At 32.7% G+C, this 20,017-nt stretch overlaps 1 protein-coding gene across 2 annotated transcripts in view; it reads right to left on the bottom strand.

The window, feature by feature from the left end:
- The window catches only part of LOC114328696 (synaptotagmin-C), a 239,170-nt gene that overhangs the window by 184,345 nt on the left and 34,808 nt on the right, over positions 1-20,017 (bottom strand). For both annotated transcript variants that reach the window (XM_050656829.1, XM_028277628.2), the window contains exon 2: positions 11,342-11,616. In XM_050656829.1, coding sequence (XP_050512786.1) covers positions 11,342-11,418 — 77 coding nt within the window. In that variant the 5' untranslated portion in view covers positions 11,419-11,616. The remainder of the gene's footprint in view (positions 1-11,341; positions 11,617-20,017) is intronic.

The following is a 20,017-nucleotide window of genomic DNA, read 5'->3' as shown; positions in this document are numbered from 1 at the left end:
TTATAAAGAATGAATTCCAGACCTTTCCTAAAATTAGGGAGATAGGAAATGGGATCTTGTTGTGATACAATAGTTGATGTTATATTTTTACTCACTTTAACAAAGTATTCATTTAGATTTTCTGGGTCTGGAAGGAAAAATGTTTGAGCTGTGTGAGTTTTATTTCGAAGATCGTTTATTATGGACCAAGTTTCTTTTGCAACACTTTGCTTCTCATACGATTTTGATAGTACAATTTTTTAGCTGCTTTTATGAGTTTTATAGGAGATAACAAAATATTATGCTATGAGCTATGACAAAATATAGATGAAAGCACATCGATTGTAAACGTTAACCAGGAAAATAAATCATAAAGAAAGTTAAAAAAAGAAGAAATAATTTGCAAATGTTATAAATAAATCTAAAATCAAATTGGTATGTACGTGTGAATTAGAGTGAGAAAAGAGAATTTGTGAATCGGCAGTTCATACAGTGGTGTTATAAAGTCCTGCATCACCTTACCAAATACGCGGTCTGTCGTCGATTTTTCCTTGTTCAGCATACTTCTTAATGACTCTAATTACTGTAGATTGATTACAGTTTACTGCGGATGCTATTTCGCGACTAGATTTGTCGTTTTTATGGTGAAAAATAATTTCAAAACGCTTTTCGTTCGATAATTTAGTTTGTTTGGTCTGGGATGACTTTTTGACCTTTTTATCAAACCTTTTTTAATAATCAAAAAGCGAATAAATGTGTTAGGGTAGTGTAGTTACAGTGTTTATATAGTTAAAATATGTGGCAAATTTGTCATTAAGATTGAATTTGATAGTACTTTAGCGACTTAATAATCACCTCATAATTTTCTCGGATTATGGGAAATCTTCAATCAGATTATTTTAATCTTTTCTGTAGAATTTTGAGCTAGTAATTAAAAAAAACATTAGTAAGTATACCGATAATGATAATTATAAGCACAAACTGAAAATGAATTAGCGAAAATATACAAAAAACTTGTGTTAAACCGCAAAAACTATAAGGCGCTTAGGTGATGCAGGACTTTTTAACACCACTGTATATATTTCTGCAGGTATTAGGGCCAAACCAGACGGACCAATCTGCATCGCTACTCTGTGGATCCACAAAGCAGCTTCCTATGATTGGCCGTGGGTTCTTATGTGAAGTGGACGTTGCACCCCAGACGAGCGACTGTGGCCAGCCACAGTCGCCGAGCCTTACTGCTAGTGGCCTCCACTAGTGGCAAAACCCATTCAGACGGACCACTTTTGTGACTGCCGCAGATGTTTACGAGAGTTATAGGGTGAGCACCTAAAATGAATTTCGATTCGGAACGGTTTTTGATTGAAGTGCAAAACAGACCGGCTATATGGAATACAAAAACCCGAGGGCAGATTTATAGGACCTTAAAGCAAGAAACCCATTATGAACGCCCGGCACGGCACAGACCGGCACGGCACAGCACAGGCCGGCACGTCCAAAAACCCATTTGTAACGGCCGGCACGGCACGGCACCGGAAAAATGATCATATATTTTAAAAACTATCGTAAAATAAAAGTTTTTAAAAGACATAAACTACACAATTTTAAAGAATATGCATCATGTAAAAAAAACGAATTCATGGTTAAAAGATAATGTACGTACCTGTCCATTGATCAAAATTTTCGGATATTTGTACCCATGTATTGTCCTTTTTCTTACTATCATGATAACTTGAGTCCGATGCATCATACAAAAATGGGTATTTTCTGACACTCTCAATGAAAAGTTCTTCCATATTATTTTATTTCAAAAGAAACAACGCGCTTTCAATTAAAAAATCAACAATATATCTGCTTATTACCAACAATTATGACGCACTGGCGCCGACTGGCCGTTCAGGCCGTTCGACTTCAACGGATTTTATTCTCCTCGGAGAATTTTGGCCGTTCCGTTTGCGTGCTGGCCTGTGCCGGGCCGAGCCGGCCGCTCATAATGGGTTAAGTTGCATTTAAAACTATACAAATGAATTTGGACTGTCCTGTGCCGGGCCGGGCTGTGCCGTGCCGGCCGTTCATAATGGGTTTCTTGCTTAACGGCCAAAATTCTCCGAAAAGAATAAAATCCGTTGAAGTCGAACGGCCTGAACGGCCAGTCGGCGCCAGTGCGTCATAATTGTTAGTAAAAGCAGATATATTGTTGATTTTTTAATTGAAAGCGCGTTGTTTCTTTTGAAATAAAATAATATGGAAAAACTTTTTATTGAGAGTGTCATTTGTGTATGATGCATCGGACTCAAGTTATCATGATAGTAAGAAAAAGGACAATACATGGGTACAAATATCCGAAAATTTTTATCAATGGACAGGTACGTACATTATCTTTTAACCATGAACTCGTTTTTTTAACATGATGCATATTCATTAAAATTGTGTAGTTTATGTCTTTTAAAAACTTTTATTTTACGATAGTTTTTAAAATATATGATCATTTTTCCGGTGCCGGCCGTTACAAATGGGTTTTTGGACGTGCCGGCCTGTGATGTACCGTGCCGGGCTGTGCCGTGCCGGGCGTTCAGAATGGGTTTCTTGCTTAAAGGAAAAGCCTCGACACCTTACGGAAGAGGATCATCGATTATGTATATATGTATGTAAAAGGAAAAGCGTGGGCATCATCTTTGAATTATTTGTTTCTGATTTTAAAGAAGGTAGCCTTATCGAAAAGAATAAATCCCGTAAGCAATGTTTTCTCTATTTATATTTACATTTTATTATACATTGGATGCATTTACTGTATTCACGAAATATATAAAGGGTGCCATATACACGAGAATGTCTGAAACCGATACAAACAAAATACTAAAAGAATTAGATATTATCAAAAAATAATTAAAAAGCACCATAGAAGAAAATCAGAACAAAACCTTAGAAAGCCTAAACGATAAAATTAAACGGCTGGAGAATGAAAATTTATCTCTGCGAAAAGCTCTGGAAAGTGTGCAAATAACTTGCAAGAAAAATAATCTAGTAGTATTTGGATTAGAAAAATCTGCAATTTCGGAAATCCCAAAGCTCTGTAGTGATTTAAGCAACGCTCTAAAAGTAGACATTTCAGAGAAAGATATGTGACGTATACTGCATGGGTAGCACGGATAAATGCCCAATTAAAATTGAGTTAACTCGACATACAAAAAAAACAGAAATTCTAAAAAATGGAAAAAATTTAAAGGGCACAGGTATATTTATATCACTTGATTTAACAAAAAGTCAGCAGGAAGATCTGAAGATCTTAAAAAAACACTTAAAAATCGTAAGAGAAGAAGAACCAGGAAAAAACAGCTATATACGGGGCAACAAACTATTTGTAAACCATCAAAGCTATACGCCCAAAGAACTTGAAGAAAACCCAACTTTTCCGGAGGAAGAGGATATATTTGTCGCCTCAACTGGACAGAAGACCGAAGAAAAGATAGAAAACAAGATAAACCGAAAAATACCCAAGGCTAATGAAAAAGAGCCAACGCCAAAAAAACATCCATCTGTGTCTGCTGTTACTGGAAAATCAACCAAGCCGCAAAAGTCATCCACTACATCAAATCCTTCGTTTGAAGAAAAGAAAAAAATGAAAACCAGGTCAAACGAACACCATTAAATGTGTGTACTATTACATCGACATATGTAATGTAAATTGTGCGGAAATAATTAGTGTGTGCTAGTTAAAAAAAATGGATAACTATGTTAGAGACTACGAAGAAGAAAAAGTGGACACCAAATGTGTAAGTAGTGATAGTTTTAATAAGGATTACGCAGTGACGATAAAATAACTTAAAAATAATTCATTGTAATGTTAGCAGTATAGGTAAGAATTTTGATAATTTTTGTTTTTTTTTTGTCAACTCTACATGTTAACTTTGATATACTACTTCTTACGGAGACATACATTCAAGATGATATTGATAAAACTCCATTTTTGTTAAAAAATTACGATTTATTATACAATTATCGTGATTTAAACAAAAATGATGGAGTTATTATTTACATTAAATCCTCTATAACATATGTACCATAGGTAGAGAATATTCTGTTGTACCATTGGGGAACATCAAGTTACTTGAAGTCATTTTAAACTATAATAAAACAAAAATCTGTTTGAGCGCTCTCTATAAATCACCGACAGTAAACATAAATAGTTTTAATCAGAATTTGCATCAATACCTCATAAGTAAAAAACGAATGTGCTTCCATATATTAGTTGGTGATATTAATATTAATTTGTTTGAGGATCTAGATCACACTGAAGAATACCAAAATATTCTAGCTTCACAAAATTTCTTGTCTTATATAAATAAAACAACTAGACCTAGAAGTCAAACTTATATAGACCATTTCTTTATAAAAAGACCTGCTGATTACACTAACATAACTTCATTTGTATTTGAAAATAATACTACTTCAGATCATTATCCAATCGCAGTTTCCATCCCTAGTCTAACCAAAACCAAATAAAACAAAATAATAATAAAGAAGTACATCAACTACAAAAATCTAAAAAACAATTTGAAGCAGGAAAGGTGGTTGGATATTTATAATAAAACAAATAAAAATGAAGCGGTTAAACTTTTCATCGACAAAATTTTAAATTTAATATACAAAAATACAATTATTTTAAAAAGAAATGATCTAAAAACCACTTTTAAAAAAGATTGGATGACAGAGGAACTTTTAAAGGCTGTACATGAAAAACATAGATTGTATGATCAGCTAATCCAAGATCCCTCAGATAATTTAAAAAAACAACGATATACAGAATATAAAAATAAATTAAGGCTTTTAGTTAAAACTGCAAAACGAAATTATACAAAACAACGAATTGAAAAAAATAAGACCTCTTCTTCATCACTTTGGAATGTAATAAATTCATTGTGCGGAAAAATAAAAGGAAATACAAAAATTGAATCGATTAAAACCAAAACAGGAGAAATAATAACAGACAGAAAAGAAATTGCAAATGAATTTAATACACATTACAGCACAGTAGGACAAAAATATGCACAAAAAATACCCGTTTGTAATGACCAGACTGAGGAAATAGATAGGATAGAAAGCAGCATGTACTTGTATCTCGTTGACCAAAAAGAAGTGGTAAATGCAATACAATCTTTAAAAAACAAAAAATCTCCTGGCTGGGATGAGATCAAGACAGAAACCATCAAACAAATTAAGGAAGAAATTATTACTCCTTTAACTTTTCTCATTAAGGTGATACAGTAGCGATCAACAGGTAGCCAAAACGCGTTCCAAGATTGCGGCTGTAATTTTGAATATTTTTTCGAGATATTTGGCACACATATTCGTAATATAATAAAGAATGGCGGTACAGAGCCCAATTTGAAAAATATATTAATGTGGGGAAATTACTCTGTAATTAAATACAATATTAAAAAAACGAGCCTGTACCGCCATTAAGAAGAACAAAAAAATACACTTTCTTCAAATAAACTTTTTTATCCGATGCCTAGATTTTGTGTCATTTTGGAACTACTAATGAAATAAAAAAAATTAGTAGTTCCAAAATGACACAAAATCTAGGCATCGGATAAAAAAGTTTATTTGAAGAAAGTGTATTTTTTTGTTCTTCTTAATGGCGGTACAGGCTCGCTTTTTTAATATTGTATTTAGTTACAGAGTAATTTTCACATATTAATATATTTTTTAAATTGGGCTCTGTACCGCCATTCTTTATTATATTACGAATACGTGTGCCAAATATCTCGAAAAAATATTCAAAATTACAGCCGCAATCTTGGAACGCGTTTTAGCTACCTGTTGATCGCTACTGTTTCCTCTTAATGCATGTTTTCAGGATGGTTGCTTTCCAGAATGTCTGAAAATAGGCACAATCAAACCTCTGATTAAAAAAGGAAATAAAGAAGACGTGATTAACTACAGACCAGTCTCTTTGTTGTCTGTTTTTCCAAAATATTTGAAAAAATTTTAAAGAATAGATTAGTAAGTTTTTTTGATAGGTTTAGTATAATATCGGATTGCCAATACGGTTTTAGAGAAAGAAAATCGACACAAGATGCGATTTGTAAACTAACATCACAAATATCAGAAGCTTTTGAGTCTAATAAACGTAGTTTATGCATATTCGTCGATCTCTCTAAGGCATTTGACACGATATCTCACGAGATCTTGTTTAAAAAACTTGAGAAGTATGGTCTGAGAGGAAGGGTTTTGACATTACTAAAAAGTTACTTAACTGACAGAAAACAATTTGTAGAAATTGATGGTGTCAAAAGTGATCCTGAAGTAATTAATTATGGCGTACCGCAAGGGACCGTTTTAGGCCCTCTACTTTTTACACTCTATGTTAATGACATGCTCAAACTAAAAACTGTTGGAAACATAATTAGTTTTGCTGATGACACTGCGATTTTTTATAAGGCAGATAATTGGGAAGATCTTAAAATTATAGCAGAACAAGACTTTAAAATTATAAAAACATGGTTGCAAATAAACAAACTCACATTAAACTATGAAAAAACTAAATATATACCTTTTGCAATATATAAAAATTCTCTGCCAACTTTTAATTCATTAAAAATAAATAAAAAACAACAAATATCTAAAGCAGAGTACATAACGCACCATCAATGCAAGACTATCACAACTCAAAAATTACCATTTTTTGTTTTTTATGAATCTGTAATCGTAATGGGTAGTCTAACATAATGAAAGAGTATTATAACTCAAAATTTAATATAAGACATTATTAAACAATATTATTATTACGTTATAATACTCTTGCATTATGTTAGACTACCCATTACCATTACAGATTCATAAAAAACAAAAAATGGTAATTTTTGGGTTGTGATAGTCTTGCATTGATGGTACGATAAAATATTTAGGAGTTTTAATTGACAGGCACCTTAAATGGGACTTCAAATAAAAAATATTATAAGAAAAATACGAGGACTGCTACCAAAATTCCGCTATTTAAGAGTTTTTGGATGTTGAACAGCTTAAAATGCTTTACCTGTCTCTAGTACAATCTCATCTTGTATATGGGATTTTAGGATGGGGTGGAGTAGCTGATTGCCATCTGGTGACCCTTCAAAATACTCAGAAATGGTTTCTTAAACTAATATATGGAAAACGAAAAACATATCCCTCAGACCAACTTTTTCATGAAACTCAGGTTCTTGATGTTCGGCAATTGTACTGTTTAGAGTTACTTAAAAATATTTATAAAGATAAAATTCCTCTTAAAGTAAAAGTGTCAAATTATGAAACAAGAAGAAAATTGAATGTCGAATGTCTTCACACTTTAAAAACAATCACACAACGGTCAATTAAATATTTTGCTCCAAGAATATACAATCAATTGCCCATAAATTTGAAAAATATCAAAAATTTTTGTTTGTATAAAAAAATTAGTTACTGCTTGGGTAAAAGAAAACAGGGAGTTGTGTAACAATTAAATAAATTTAAATTATACTAGATAAAAAAAACATAGAAATTAGATTAGAAACTGTAAAATAAAATAATGATTTGTAAAAAAAAACAATAAACATAAACTTGTCAATATTAGCCAGATTAAGTCAACAAGCATGTTTAGGCTTTTAAGACTTTTTTTACGTTTATTTTAGTGTAAGTAAACCGAAATTGTAAATTATTGTACTAACTATTAATTTGAATAAACGTATATTATTATTATTATTATTTGAACTGAACAAAACAAAAACTCACAATCTTGTTTGTTTATTTATGTTAAATAGTGGGGTCCCATCCTAGGCCAACAAAGGTTTTATTGTTTGTTGTTGAAAACAAAACGATAAGATATCAGTTAAAATAGGGTTACAAGCTAACATGTTTAGATATATTCAATGTCATCATCTCCTTAAGGGCCTCTTTCACTCAGTTGTCAGGTTGTATCAAACTATTTTACGCCTGTAGGATACCAGATGTACTGGTTGATTTTTTATGTGCTTCTTTCTGTGATATAGCTGTTTTTGTCTGGTTCTTCTTAATTCCATTTATTGAGTTTATTGGTATTTTTTCAAAAGCGTTGAAATTTTATAAAATATTTAAAACTATGGACATTAAAAACACTGATTTTGACGAACACACTTTAAAAAAAATATTAGCCGGCAAGTTTTTAATCATTTGAACAAACTTACTGTTTTTTCTCACCCATTACATTAAACGACGCACCCTTCCAAACGATCCACTTCGCAGGGTAGTAGTCGCCGGCGCTAGAAAATCGCCCGTTTCAGCCACTCTGTGGATTCACAGAGTAGCGCTGCAGAGTGACCCATCTGGTTTGGTCCTTAAGGCTACGGCTCCACGGGCGAGAAATTGACGCTAGCAGTAGCCGTAAAACGAACTTAAGGTTCCGCGGAACGGAATAGGAATAGCCGAACTGTACCGACTACGCAAAGTCCTGTAGTCGGTACAGTTCGGCTATTCCTATTCCGTTCCTCGGAACCTTAAGTTCGTTTTACGGCTACTGCTAGCGTCAATTTCTCGCCCGTGGAGCCGTAGCCTTAGGCAATTATTTCATATCTGCAGGTATTAAGATAGTATAGTTCCTCAATCAGCTTAGCTCACGCTTGGTTAAGCTATTTTTAATAACGACTAGACTAATAGTGAACCGAGTAAAACAGTATACCCATCTTGGAACGATAGTAAACGAATAATGGGATCACTCACAAAAAATAAAATGTAGAATAGAGAAGGCTAGGAGTGCATTCAGTAACATGGCCAAACTCTTTAAAGTTTACAACGTTAATCTGGAGATAAAAGTAAGGCTCCTACGATGTTATCTCTTCTCAATGTTATATTACGGAGTTGAATCCTGGACACTTACTGAAGCGATGGAAAAAAACTTGAAGCCTTCGAGATGTGGCTGTACAGGCGAATCCTAAGGATATCATGGACGGACAAGATAACCAACGAGACCGTATTACGAAGAATGGGGAAAAAAGAGAGGTGATGTACACCATGAAAACAAGAAAGTTAAAATATCTCGGACACATGAGAAACGGCACTAAATACAGATTACTGAAGTTAATCCTTCAAGGAAAAGTATTCGGAAAGCGAGGAATTGCGAGAAGAAGAATATCATGGTTAAAGAACCTGAGGAAATGGTTCTCCGCAACAACTAATCTTGTTCTGAAGCTATTTCCTTGTGGAATTTTTATAATTAACTATTTAGATGGGAAATAAGCTACAATTAAATTGAAAAAAATAATTTTATTGACGTTTTGACGTCCAAATCGGGTGTCGTTGTCAAAATATAAAAAATATTAATATTACACAAAAATGTTGTGGCTTAGTAAAAAATTCTTCTAATAATTTATTTAATCTGACTCATTTATATCGGCAATTCAGACATATATTATACATTTTAAAGTAGAAGACTTTAAAATTATATTGCCAATATTTATGAGTTGCATTCATGGGACGACTTTACTGAAAGATAGTTCATTCGATTACATGAAATCAACCTCAACTCAAAAAGGGAATCAACCGTTAAAAAGGGCATCATTAAATCCTTATATGATAGAGCCAAAATTACTTGTTCTAACGAAAATTCATTTTTAGAAGAAAAACAATTGTTTACATCTGTTTTATTAAAAAATGATTATCCTTTATCGTTTATAAATAAGGAATTGTCAAGATTGGATCGAATGGAACAGAACAACTTAGAACCTGATCCTACAACATTCACAAGAAATAATACGAGGAAAATATCAATACCATATATAAAATGACTATCCGAGAAGAGATTCAATATTTCAACAACATTCAAAACAACAAACACGTTGAGATCTATTATATCTAAAACTAAACCTAACAATGAACAAGAAAGAACAAAGAACCGTATTTATAAAATACCTTGTGAATGGGAACAATTTTATTTAGGTGAAATATCAAGACCATAAGACGTTAGAATAAGTGAACATCAATCTTATATTAAAAATAGAGAATTTGATGGATCTCAAATATGTCAACACGCCTGGGATAATGAACATAGAGTTCAATGGAGAGATTCAAATATAGTCCTGAAAGAAACAGATAGTAAAAGAGAAAAACCAAAGAAGCGGCTCTAATTATGCTAAATGAAACCAATTGTGTCGCAAATTGATCGGTAGAATGCAGTAGGATGTGGTTACACATACCGAAAGAGGAAGTCAATAAAAAGAAAATGCCGCGATTAGTAAGTCAATAACATATCAAGTTAGTAAATATTTTATATTTTAGTATTATTTATATATCTATGTATTATTTACATTATTTATAATTTAAACAACATATCGCACCATCAATGCAAGACTATCACAACTCAAAAATTTCCATCTTTTGTTTTTTATGAATCTGTAGTGGTAATGGGTAGTCTAACATAATGAAAGAGAATTATAACTCAAAATTTAATATAAGACATTATTATACAATATTAATGTTAAGTTATAATACTCTGGCATTATGTTAGACTACCCATTACCATTACAGATTCATAAAAAAAAAACAAAAAATGGCAATTTTTGGGTTGTGATAGTCTTGCATTGATGGTACGATATATATTATATATTACAGTAGGAATTTGGTATTAGTTTTGAGAGTAAACTAAATGTAAGACCAAATACTTACGATGTCGGGATAGTATCACGAGGTTCTTCCTGGTTTTCCCTCGTGATTTACTATGGAATCTCTAACGCGAGAATTTTACTGTCACCGTTGCATTTGGTTGTCTTTTTAAAGAATATGACAGTATTATGATATTCAAAAATGTGATTATTTACGCCATGTCCAACGTGTCCAGCCCATTTCCATGGACACGTTGCGTTGCCAGAATGAAGGACGGAAGATGGACTCGCAAACTAGTTGAATGGCGACCAAGAGCCGATAAACGTAGCAGAGGAAGACCACCAACACGATGGCAAGACGACTTACGAAAGACAACAAAAAACTGGATACAGAAAGCACAAGATAGAACACTTTGGAGACAAACAGGGGAGGCCTATGTCCAGCAGTGGATTGAGAGAGGCTGATGATGACAATTTACGCCGTTATTAATCAAAATTCAGTTTGTTAGCGCAATGTTACGAGTTATCGCAACGATATGAAATTACTGTAATTTTAACTGTAATGACGAATCTACTGATGTAAATTGTGTTGCATTTAAGTGACATTGCATTTTCCATAGGATGTGTTCAGTGTCCTATTACACATAAAATCGTTTTTTTTTTTTAGAATTTTCGGCTTAGTTCATTTCTGCAAAACACCATCCAAATACACCACCGGTTCCCTCCTCCCCAAACAAGAACCGAGAGCCAGTGATAAAATATGTACTTACTTAGCCCTCAGCGCTAATTGCCTGTCGTTGGGACAAACGAATCTGTTGGTACGCTCCTTCTGTCCGAAATCGACCATTATAGGGCTAGACTAATGAAAATCTTGGTAAAATGCCGGCACTTAGCGCTGGTCTCTGCTTTTTCCCCTTGTTTACCTGGATTTCAGCGCAGAAAGCTCGACGAGGGGTTGGAAATCTATTAATACCGACAAGAATTCCTGTGCTTTATGCCGGTAAGTTCAGTCCAGCGTTGATAAGTGGTCACTTTGTCAGATAGCCTGGAAAAAAAGAGATTTTTAAGTAAATTCGTGAGAGTAAATTACATGCGCATACGTATATATCTAATGTCGGCATTTGGGATGAAAACCTCAAATAATCTACGATGAATAGCATTTAACACGTTGCGTGCAGATGTATGAGTTAATACTTATATGCTAATTGTGGTATTTACCCTCGGTAGGTGGTTGACCAGCAAAGATACACTTGTTCACCTATCAATACTTTTTTGGTAGTTAAATTCAATGAATTGTACCCAGCTGATGACGACGATGATTACATTCTAGTCTAAACTGCAAGCAAAACCAAACTTAGTTGAAACTCTCTCGCAATCTGACTAATTAATTCTCCCGTTATATTGAATACAATTATTTATTATACATGTGTGTTTATTTACATTTTCACTTTCGAATCGCTACAATTTAAGCTACTTCATTGAGGTAAATCCACACTTTATACATGCAAACTGGATATAGTGGATACTCAGTTTATAGAGCCATTTTTTATAGAACGAAATTTAACAAGCGATAATTATGAATGAAATTGTACCTGCACTGAAAAACATTTTGGAGCCAATTTTAACGAGATATTGTTTCAGCAAGACGAGGCTCCAGCTCATTTTCGTGTAAATGTTCGGCGTTATTAGATTATTGCTAAAGATTATTTGTACGATGGATACTTCAAAAGTAGGATTTTAGAAAACTAAACCAGCCAATATTGCAGAGCTAAAGCAAAGAATTATCAACGAATCCATATTATTTTCTAGAAAAAAATGGAGAAATATATTAGACGCTACCATCGCAGGCGAATCAACGAAGCACTAAAAACCCAAAACCTAGGAATTTTGTGCAGTAAGATGAATTATCATGCAACTTTTTGTATTCGATTCGAGAGAGTATCAGAAAATTTTGTGAACTAAATTGATCTCCGGGAGATGAAAATTGAATTTTATATATATATATATATATATATATATATATATATATATATATATATATATATATATATATATTCGGTTTTATAACGTCTTACGACGTTGTCCGACTCCCAAACGCCACTGTATTCTGTCCTGAGTTAGGTCTTCATTTAGATTTCGAGTGCTAATCGCTTTCCTAACTCCCAGATTCCAGCTCTGTGGTGGTCGTCCTCGTTTTTTCTTCTCTGGGGGTTGCCACATCATAGTTTTTTTAGGCAATCTTTCGTCCCCCATTCGGCTCACATGCCAATACCATATGAGCTGTTTTCTTTCAATATCCTCAACTATAGTGCCCTCTACACCCATTTGTTGTTTTATTACTTCATTCCTTATTCTTTCGGCTCTTGATATTCTCATCGATCTTCTGATGGCATCCATTTCCGTGGCTTCGACCTTTTGCAAAAATTGCATTTTTTGCATGAGAAAAATGCATTTTCAAAGTATATCTCGAAGAGATGGATATTGAAAAATGTAGGACTCGCGAAATATTGTCGGAAATGAGTTCAATTTTTACACTCGGGTGGTTTTGGGGGTCGCTGAACACGAATTTCATGACGACGATGGTCTCCGAGGTACCTGGGGCCTGATTCTAATTCATTTCGAGGTCGCTATTTAATTTCGACGCCGCCATGATGGTCGCAATTTATAGCGATTCTTATTTATTTCGATATTAGTTCCAACTGGGGATATTAACGTTATCATTTTGACACTACTCAAAATTTGGGTTGGCGCTCCGGTTTATTGGATTTATTGGCTACGCAACCACCACAACATTTGTTGATAGTCTGGGAAAATTATCGAAAAAATGCCATTTTTGGGAAAAGTTATTTACCAACTATTTTATTGTTAAAATCGAATCTTAAGATTGCATATATTAGTAATATGGGGTATGAAAAGTCCGCAGAAAGTATATTATTTTATTTATAAACAAATTAGCACTCCTACATCTTCTTTTTTTTTAATAAGTGCTCTGTAACTCCTAAGATTTTTCCTTTAAACCAAAAACACTCAAAAAAAAATTCACCGTAATTTAGTTCTGCACAAGGTTATTTTTTTCCGATTTCCTTCAACAAAAATTTTATTCGGAAAATCCGAGTTTTCCCAAAAAAATCTACAATTCTCAATTAAAATTTTAGGGAAGTAATTATTTATCAATAATTAAATAAATTGAAAGATTTATGAAAGACATGAAAGATTTATGACATGAAAGATTTTTATAGTAGATTATACATCAGGAGGCCGGTGACAATCTAACCAATAGTTTAGCAATAATTAAAATCAAAACGGGAACTGGTGTATGTTTTCAAAGATCGATAGTGTGTAATAGTAGACTATACCACGAGTCAATAATGATGGCTATTATTCCCGAGGAATATTTACGAACCGAGCCGCGTTAGCGGCGAGGGAGTAACATTCCGAGGGAATGAGAGCCATTATTGCGAGTAGTATACTCTACTTTATCTACGACAAATTAATTAATTTAAGATTTTTAATGAACAACTTTATTTGTTAAAAACATTAAAATTAGTAATAGTACAATTAATAAACTGAATTGGTTGAGAATCATCATTAACTTTAGTAGAGTTTTTAATACAAATATTTGGGATCTCGATTGCTGTAGAACAAGAAGATGGTACATTACTGTTTATCTCTTTAGCGATAGTATCTGCTGTAGTTGCCTTGTTTCTCATAGACTGATCAATGTATCCTTCAGCTACCTGTGTTGACTTCGAACACGCCATTCGTTGAAGGTTGCGTACGTTTTATTATAAATTGATTTCGATGTTTCAGGTATTAAGGTAGATGCTGTTTCTGTAGCTAGTTCTACAATTTCTGGTGGTGTACAATTAAAAGATTCTTCATTTTCGTCCATCTCAACACAAACTGTCAAATATACTATTTGTTTGACAGTGACACTTTTTGAGGTTGATTATTTTGTTTCCGTGGTGAATTTTGTGATTGTTGTGCCAGAGGGATTAATAGCTATTAATCCCGCATTATTAATCCCTAAGGGATTATTATATGGCATTATATTGCAAACACCACAAGTATAATACATATATTATGTATCAGTCGTAGATAAATAAATTTATTAAAATCAGCTAAGTACTTTCAGAATTTTTAATGCCATCATCAGAGCTATCGTCTTATAATTATTGTAACTACCTCAAATAAAGAGAAAACTTTGAACAAACACATTCTAATTTAAAAATGAACCCAGGGATCTAACCACTGGTCAGGGTAAAAACCCTTAAATGTATAAAATAATCAGATTTAATGTGTTTTTTAAAAAATGGCTACCATTTTTACAATCAACAGCTGTTACTGACAATATGCAAAGATGTCAGGATTATTAAATGATGAATAGGTAATTAAAATGTTAATTAAAAAATTTTGGTCGAAATAATATCCAGAAAGATTATGATCCACCAGAATAACTATGATTTTCGTAAAAAAAGATTATGTCACCAAGTTATTTAATTATTGATAAAGATATTGTTTTAAAGTTCAGCGACTGGATAATAGAAGACATTTTCATTCAGCCCTTTTTATATACTATGTTGTAAATCACATTAAATATAAAGATTGCTTTTTTATAAATAATATTAAATTTCATGTTCCAAAAACACATTTAAGAATTAATAACAAACGACTGTTCTCAACTAATAAGACTGATTGTTCACCCATAGATAAGATGTTATGTAACCATATGATAATTAACTGTGATATAGACTTTTTAAATTCTTCTGTGAAACAAATAAAAGTTGCTTCTGAAACAAATTTCTAGTATACAAAAGTTGTCGTAAAATTTTATTTAGATGTATTTATTTGTATTTAGATGTAATTTTTGATGTATTTGTAGTGTTTTTTTTTACTTGTTCTATTCTGTTTAGGTTTAGTACTTAATATAGGAATGAGTTTTTAGCAGTAGTAAGCACTCTTTTAATGTAATAACAATTATTTTGTGTATTAAAGGAGGTTAAATAAATAAATAAAATAAATAAATAAAAAAAATAATTACTTCCCTAAAATTTGAGTTGAAAATTAAAGGTTTTGTTTGGAAAACCCGAATTTTTTGAGGAAAATTACCGCCGAAGGAAATCGGAAAAAAATATCTAAGTGCAGAATTAAATTACAGTGAATATTTATGTGAGTTTTTTTGGTTTGGGCGCGCGACTTTTTCCCCACACGACTCTACCTTATCGGCAGATACTATGAGAAGTGTACAGTGCGACAAGCGAGTGGTGGCGGCTGACCTTCTCGTATTTTACATTTGTCGCTGTGTATTTTCGCTCAAGGTCACGCGCCAGCACTGGTTTGTCGGCTTGTACGCTAAACTGAAGCTGTAATTACAAAGAAAGAAATATGTATGTTTTTGTACTCACTTTATCACGCTTAACGAATGACGGGATCTCGATTTCAGATTCTCGTATCAAAGTTACGCGTGAAGTTAGTCGTATTGATAACAGTTGGGGAAACGTCCGCCGACCTTTTGGTTTAACGTTCAAATTTTCTGAGTTACAGAGCAATAATTGAAAAAAAGATTTCGGAGCGCTAATTTGTTTATAAACCAAATAGCACACTTTCTGAGGACTTTGCATAGCTATACAGGGTGTCCCAGACTAAGTTACCCACGCTATATCTCTTAAACGAATAGAGATTTTCGAATGGAACAAAAGGTGATATATTCTACTTGTAATACACTTTAACATGGCGTACAAAATAATCATCCCCTAAATAATCATCCCTTAGTTACAACCCCTAACTTTAATTTTTTTAATAGCACCCTGTATATTTTTGTATAGTTTTGGATGTGGTCTTTTATCGTCTATTCAACACATTTTTTTAAAATAAAATCGGTTCGTATATAACCTAGAAACTATCAGTTTATTTTTGTTAAATTGTGTGTCCCAGACTAATTTATCCACAAGAATCTACAGGTCGAGCAAGTCTCGTAAATTTCACGATTGCGAGCCACGCTTCACGCAACCGTGTTTGCGTACTTGTGTTTCGAGTTGCGTGGTCGTGCGGAGTTATATTTACCAATTCGCGCAATCGTACTTGAGACGCTGTGTCAGGTGAGGTGTTTGAAAATTTGTGTAACTTGATTGCTTGATTCTGTTGTGTGAAGGTGGTTAAACTTTTGTTTTATTTTTTTTTGTTTTGTTTGTTTTTGTTGTTGCGAATATATCGCAGTTTTTAGATGAAGTAATTGTATGATGAAGATAACACAGAAAATACAAGAGGGCAGCATACTTTGCAAAACAACTGTTACAATTTGAAATCAACAATTTGTTAAGTTGTTGTCTTGCAGGTAAAAAAGTGACTTTTTAAAAAATTATATCTTGGAAACTAAAAATTATTTTTATTTATAATTGAAACATGTAAAAGTATAGTACTCTCAAAAAAATTTCAGCCAAAAATATCCATTTTTGTAGAGTTGACTGCAATTTTTCGACAACAGCCCTTTTTTGCCGTGAGCAGCATAACAAGTCCAGTCTCATCTGAAATCAAAGTTTCTTGTAGTTTATACCTCTGGCTAGTGAATGAACAAAGGATTTTTTATTAGATGAGGTCATTTTTGTTTTATAAAAAAAACTACTTTAAAAATGAGAAAAATTGGGGTCAAAAATGTGTTTAAACTTATGTAAAATCTTCAAATTTCATTTTTTTTTTAATTCCCTCGTTCATATTCTAGCCAGAGGTATAAACTACAAGAAACTTTTTGATTTCAGATGAGACACTGGACTTAGTTATGCTGCCAACGCAAAAAAACTTAAACTCTACAAAAATGAATATTTTTGGCTGAAACTTTTTTTGAGACTACCTTAAGTACTATACTTTTACATGTTCCAATTATAAATAAAAATAAATTTTAGTTTTCGAGATATAATTTTTTTAAAAAGTCACTTTTTTTACCCACAATACCTATGTAACCCCTTAAAAAAATGTTTGGAAGAATATGTTTGATGGCCAAGATGCATACATATATTTAGAAGGAAAGTTCCTGATTTCTGTAGTATAATACATAATACCGAAGAGGAAGTAGCCCTAAGCGCCGGACTCCACTTGCGATTTGTAGTTGTGAAGATTGAACACATTCTTTCAAATAGAAGTCAATCCATGATTATTTAGTCACAAATGGATTGACTTGTATTTGAAACAATGTGTTCAATCTTCCTGATTACAAATCACAAGTGGAGTGCGGCGGTAATAACACCAAAATATTCCATATAGGTCCATAGAAGGTACACAGACATTGAAAAATTCCTGGAATATCCCCGAAAACATGTTCCCTGAACATCCCAGGAAAATCCTGTGTCAGCATTTTAAACATTACCTGATTGGAACATTCCATGAATGTCCACGAATGTTCTCTGGACATTCAAAATATATTTTGTAGACATTCCCTGGATATACCAGAAATACAGTGATGAGCGCTCTAATAACCGGCAAAATAGCACAAAAGATGTATTAAGTAGTGAGATAAATAGACATGAAACTAGTCGAGCTGGGAAATTTAGCGATATTAACTTATACATTTAGATTGTATTGATTGTGTACCACCTTCAGACGTATCAGACGAGTTTGGAAACTACCACTGTCACAGTGACAATTTTAGTTGACATACTCCTCCGATATGTGTAAAGGTGGGATCAATATAACGTAAATTTAAAGGTTAATTTCGCTAAATTTCCCAGCTCGACTAGTTTCATTTCTTTTTATCTCACAACTAAATATGTTGCCCATATTTTGCCGGTTATTAGGGCACTCATCACTGTACATCCTTGCTGATGTGACAATACCTCCTATCTGTTTTTTCATGAGTTTTGTATGAGAGATGGAAAAACATGTTTTAAGGTCACCTCCTGTGTTCATATGTAAGTTTTGACTTGTTTTGTAGTTCATAGATAGTTTAATTTACTACAAAACAAGTCAAAAAATATCATATGAAAACAGGAGGTGACCCTAAGACAAGTTTTTAGTCTCTCTTACAAAACTCATGAAAAAACAGATAGGATGTATTATTACATCACTGACGATATGTGGCCATACCAAATAATACATCCTTGATAAATATAAACATTTTTATTGAACAAAATCTTTTCATACATTTTTTTAATGCAATTTACTGATATTCCTAAATATTTCAAAAAAATGTGTCACATTTGCTTTGTAAACCTTTCTTTTGCCTTTCGTAGCCACATATTCCGTTTCCTTCCTGGTTTTTTGTAGACCACTTCTCTCAGCTGATTCTAAAAAAAATAAAATAAATGGTAATTTTTCTATCCTTTACAATTAACAATCAGAAGAAATATTATTTACAGATAATGATATGCATAATAATAATAGGTTTGTTCTAGCATCAGTTTGAAACCATCAGCGAATAGTGGACCAGCGCGAGTAGAGGGGATCGCACTGGTGACTGTATTATGTTCTTTTACTGACCAACTGTTTGCTGATGGTTTTTGACTAGTTTGACTGTTTGCTAGAACAAACCTAATAATAATGAATATTTTGTATTTTGACAATGACATCTGATGTGGAAGTCAAAACATTAATAAAATCATTTTTTCAAGTTAACTTTCACATGCGCGTCTTAAAATTGTACTTTTAATACTTATATCATAAATAACTATTAAACTATCTTAAGAGGAAACATTATATCGATCAACAGGTAGCGAAAATGTGTTCCAAGATTGCGGCTGTAATTTTGAATATTTTTTCAAGATATTTGGCAAACATATTCGTAATATAATAAAGAATGGCGGTACAGAGCCCAATTTGAAAAATATATTAATATGTGGAAATTACTCTGTAATTAAATACAATATAAAAAAAACGAGCTTGTACCGCCATTAAGAAGAACAAAAAAATACACTTTTTTATCCGATTTTGTGTTATTTTGGAACTACTAAAATTTTTTATTTCATTAGTAGTTCCAAAATTACACAAAATCTAGGCATCGGATAAAAAAGTTTATTTGAAGAAAGTGTATTTTTTTGTTCTTCTTAATGGCGGTACAGGCTCGTTTTTTAAATATTGTATAATTACAGAGTAATTTCCACATATTAATATATTTTTCAAATTGGGCTCTGTACCGCCATTCTTTATTATTTTACGAATACGTGTGCCAAATGCCTCGAAAAAATATTCAAAATTACAGTGACAATCTTGGAACATGTTTTGGCTACCTGTTTATCGCTACTGTATTACCTTAAAACATTGTAATTTGCTAAACCAGTATATTTTACTCTACTACTACTCTACTAGCTACCTCATTTTCCACTGTTTCTAAAGACTTGTTTACATGGGTAGAGTTTTGAGGAGAGTAGAGTAGTGGTAGTACTCTACCAAAAATGGCTTGATACCATTCACATGAGGAGAGTACAAGTATAGTACTGATGCTATAGTATTTTTACTAC

Source organism: Diabrotica virgifera, chromosome 7 (assembly GCF_917563875.1).
Source record: "Diabrotica virgifera virgifera chromosome 7, PGI_DIABVI_V3a".
In the NCBI taxonomy this organism is placed as follows: Eukaryota; Metazoa; Arthropoda; class Insecta; order Coleoptera; family Chrysomelidae; genus Diabrotica; species Diabrotica virgifera.
The sequence above is the reverse complement of the archived record's forward strand: the minus strand, read 5'-3'. Positions and strand labels throughout refer to the sequence as shown.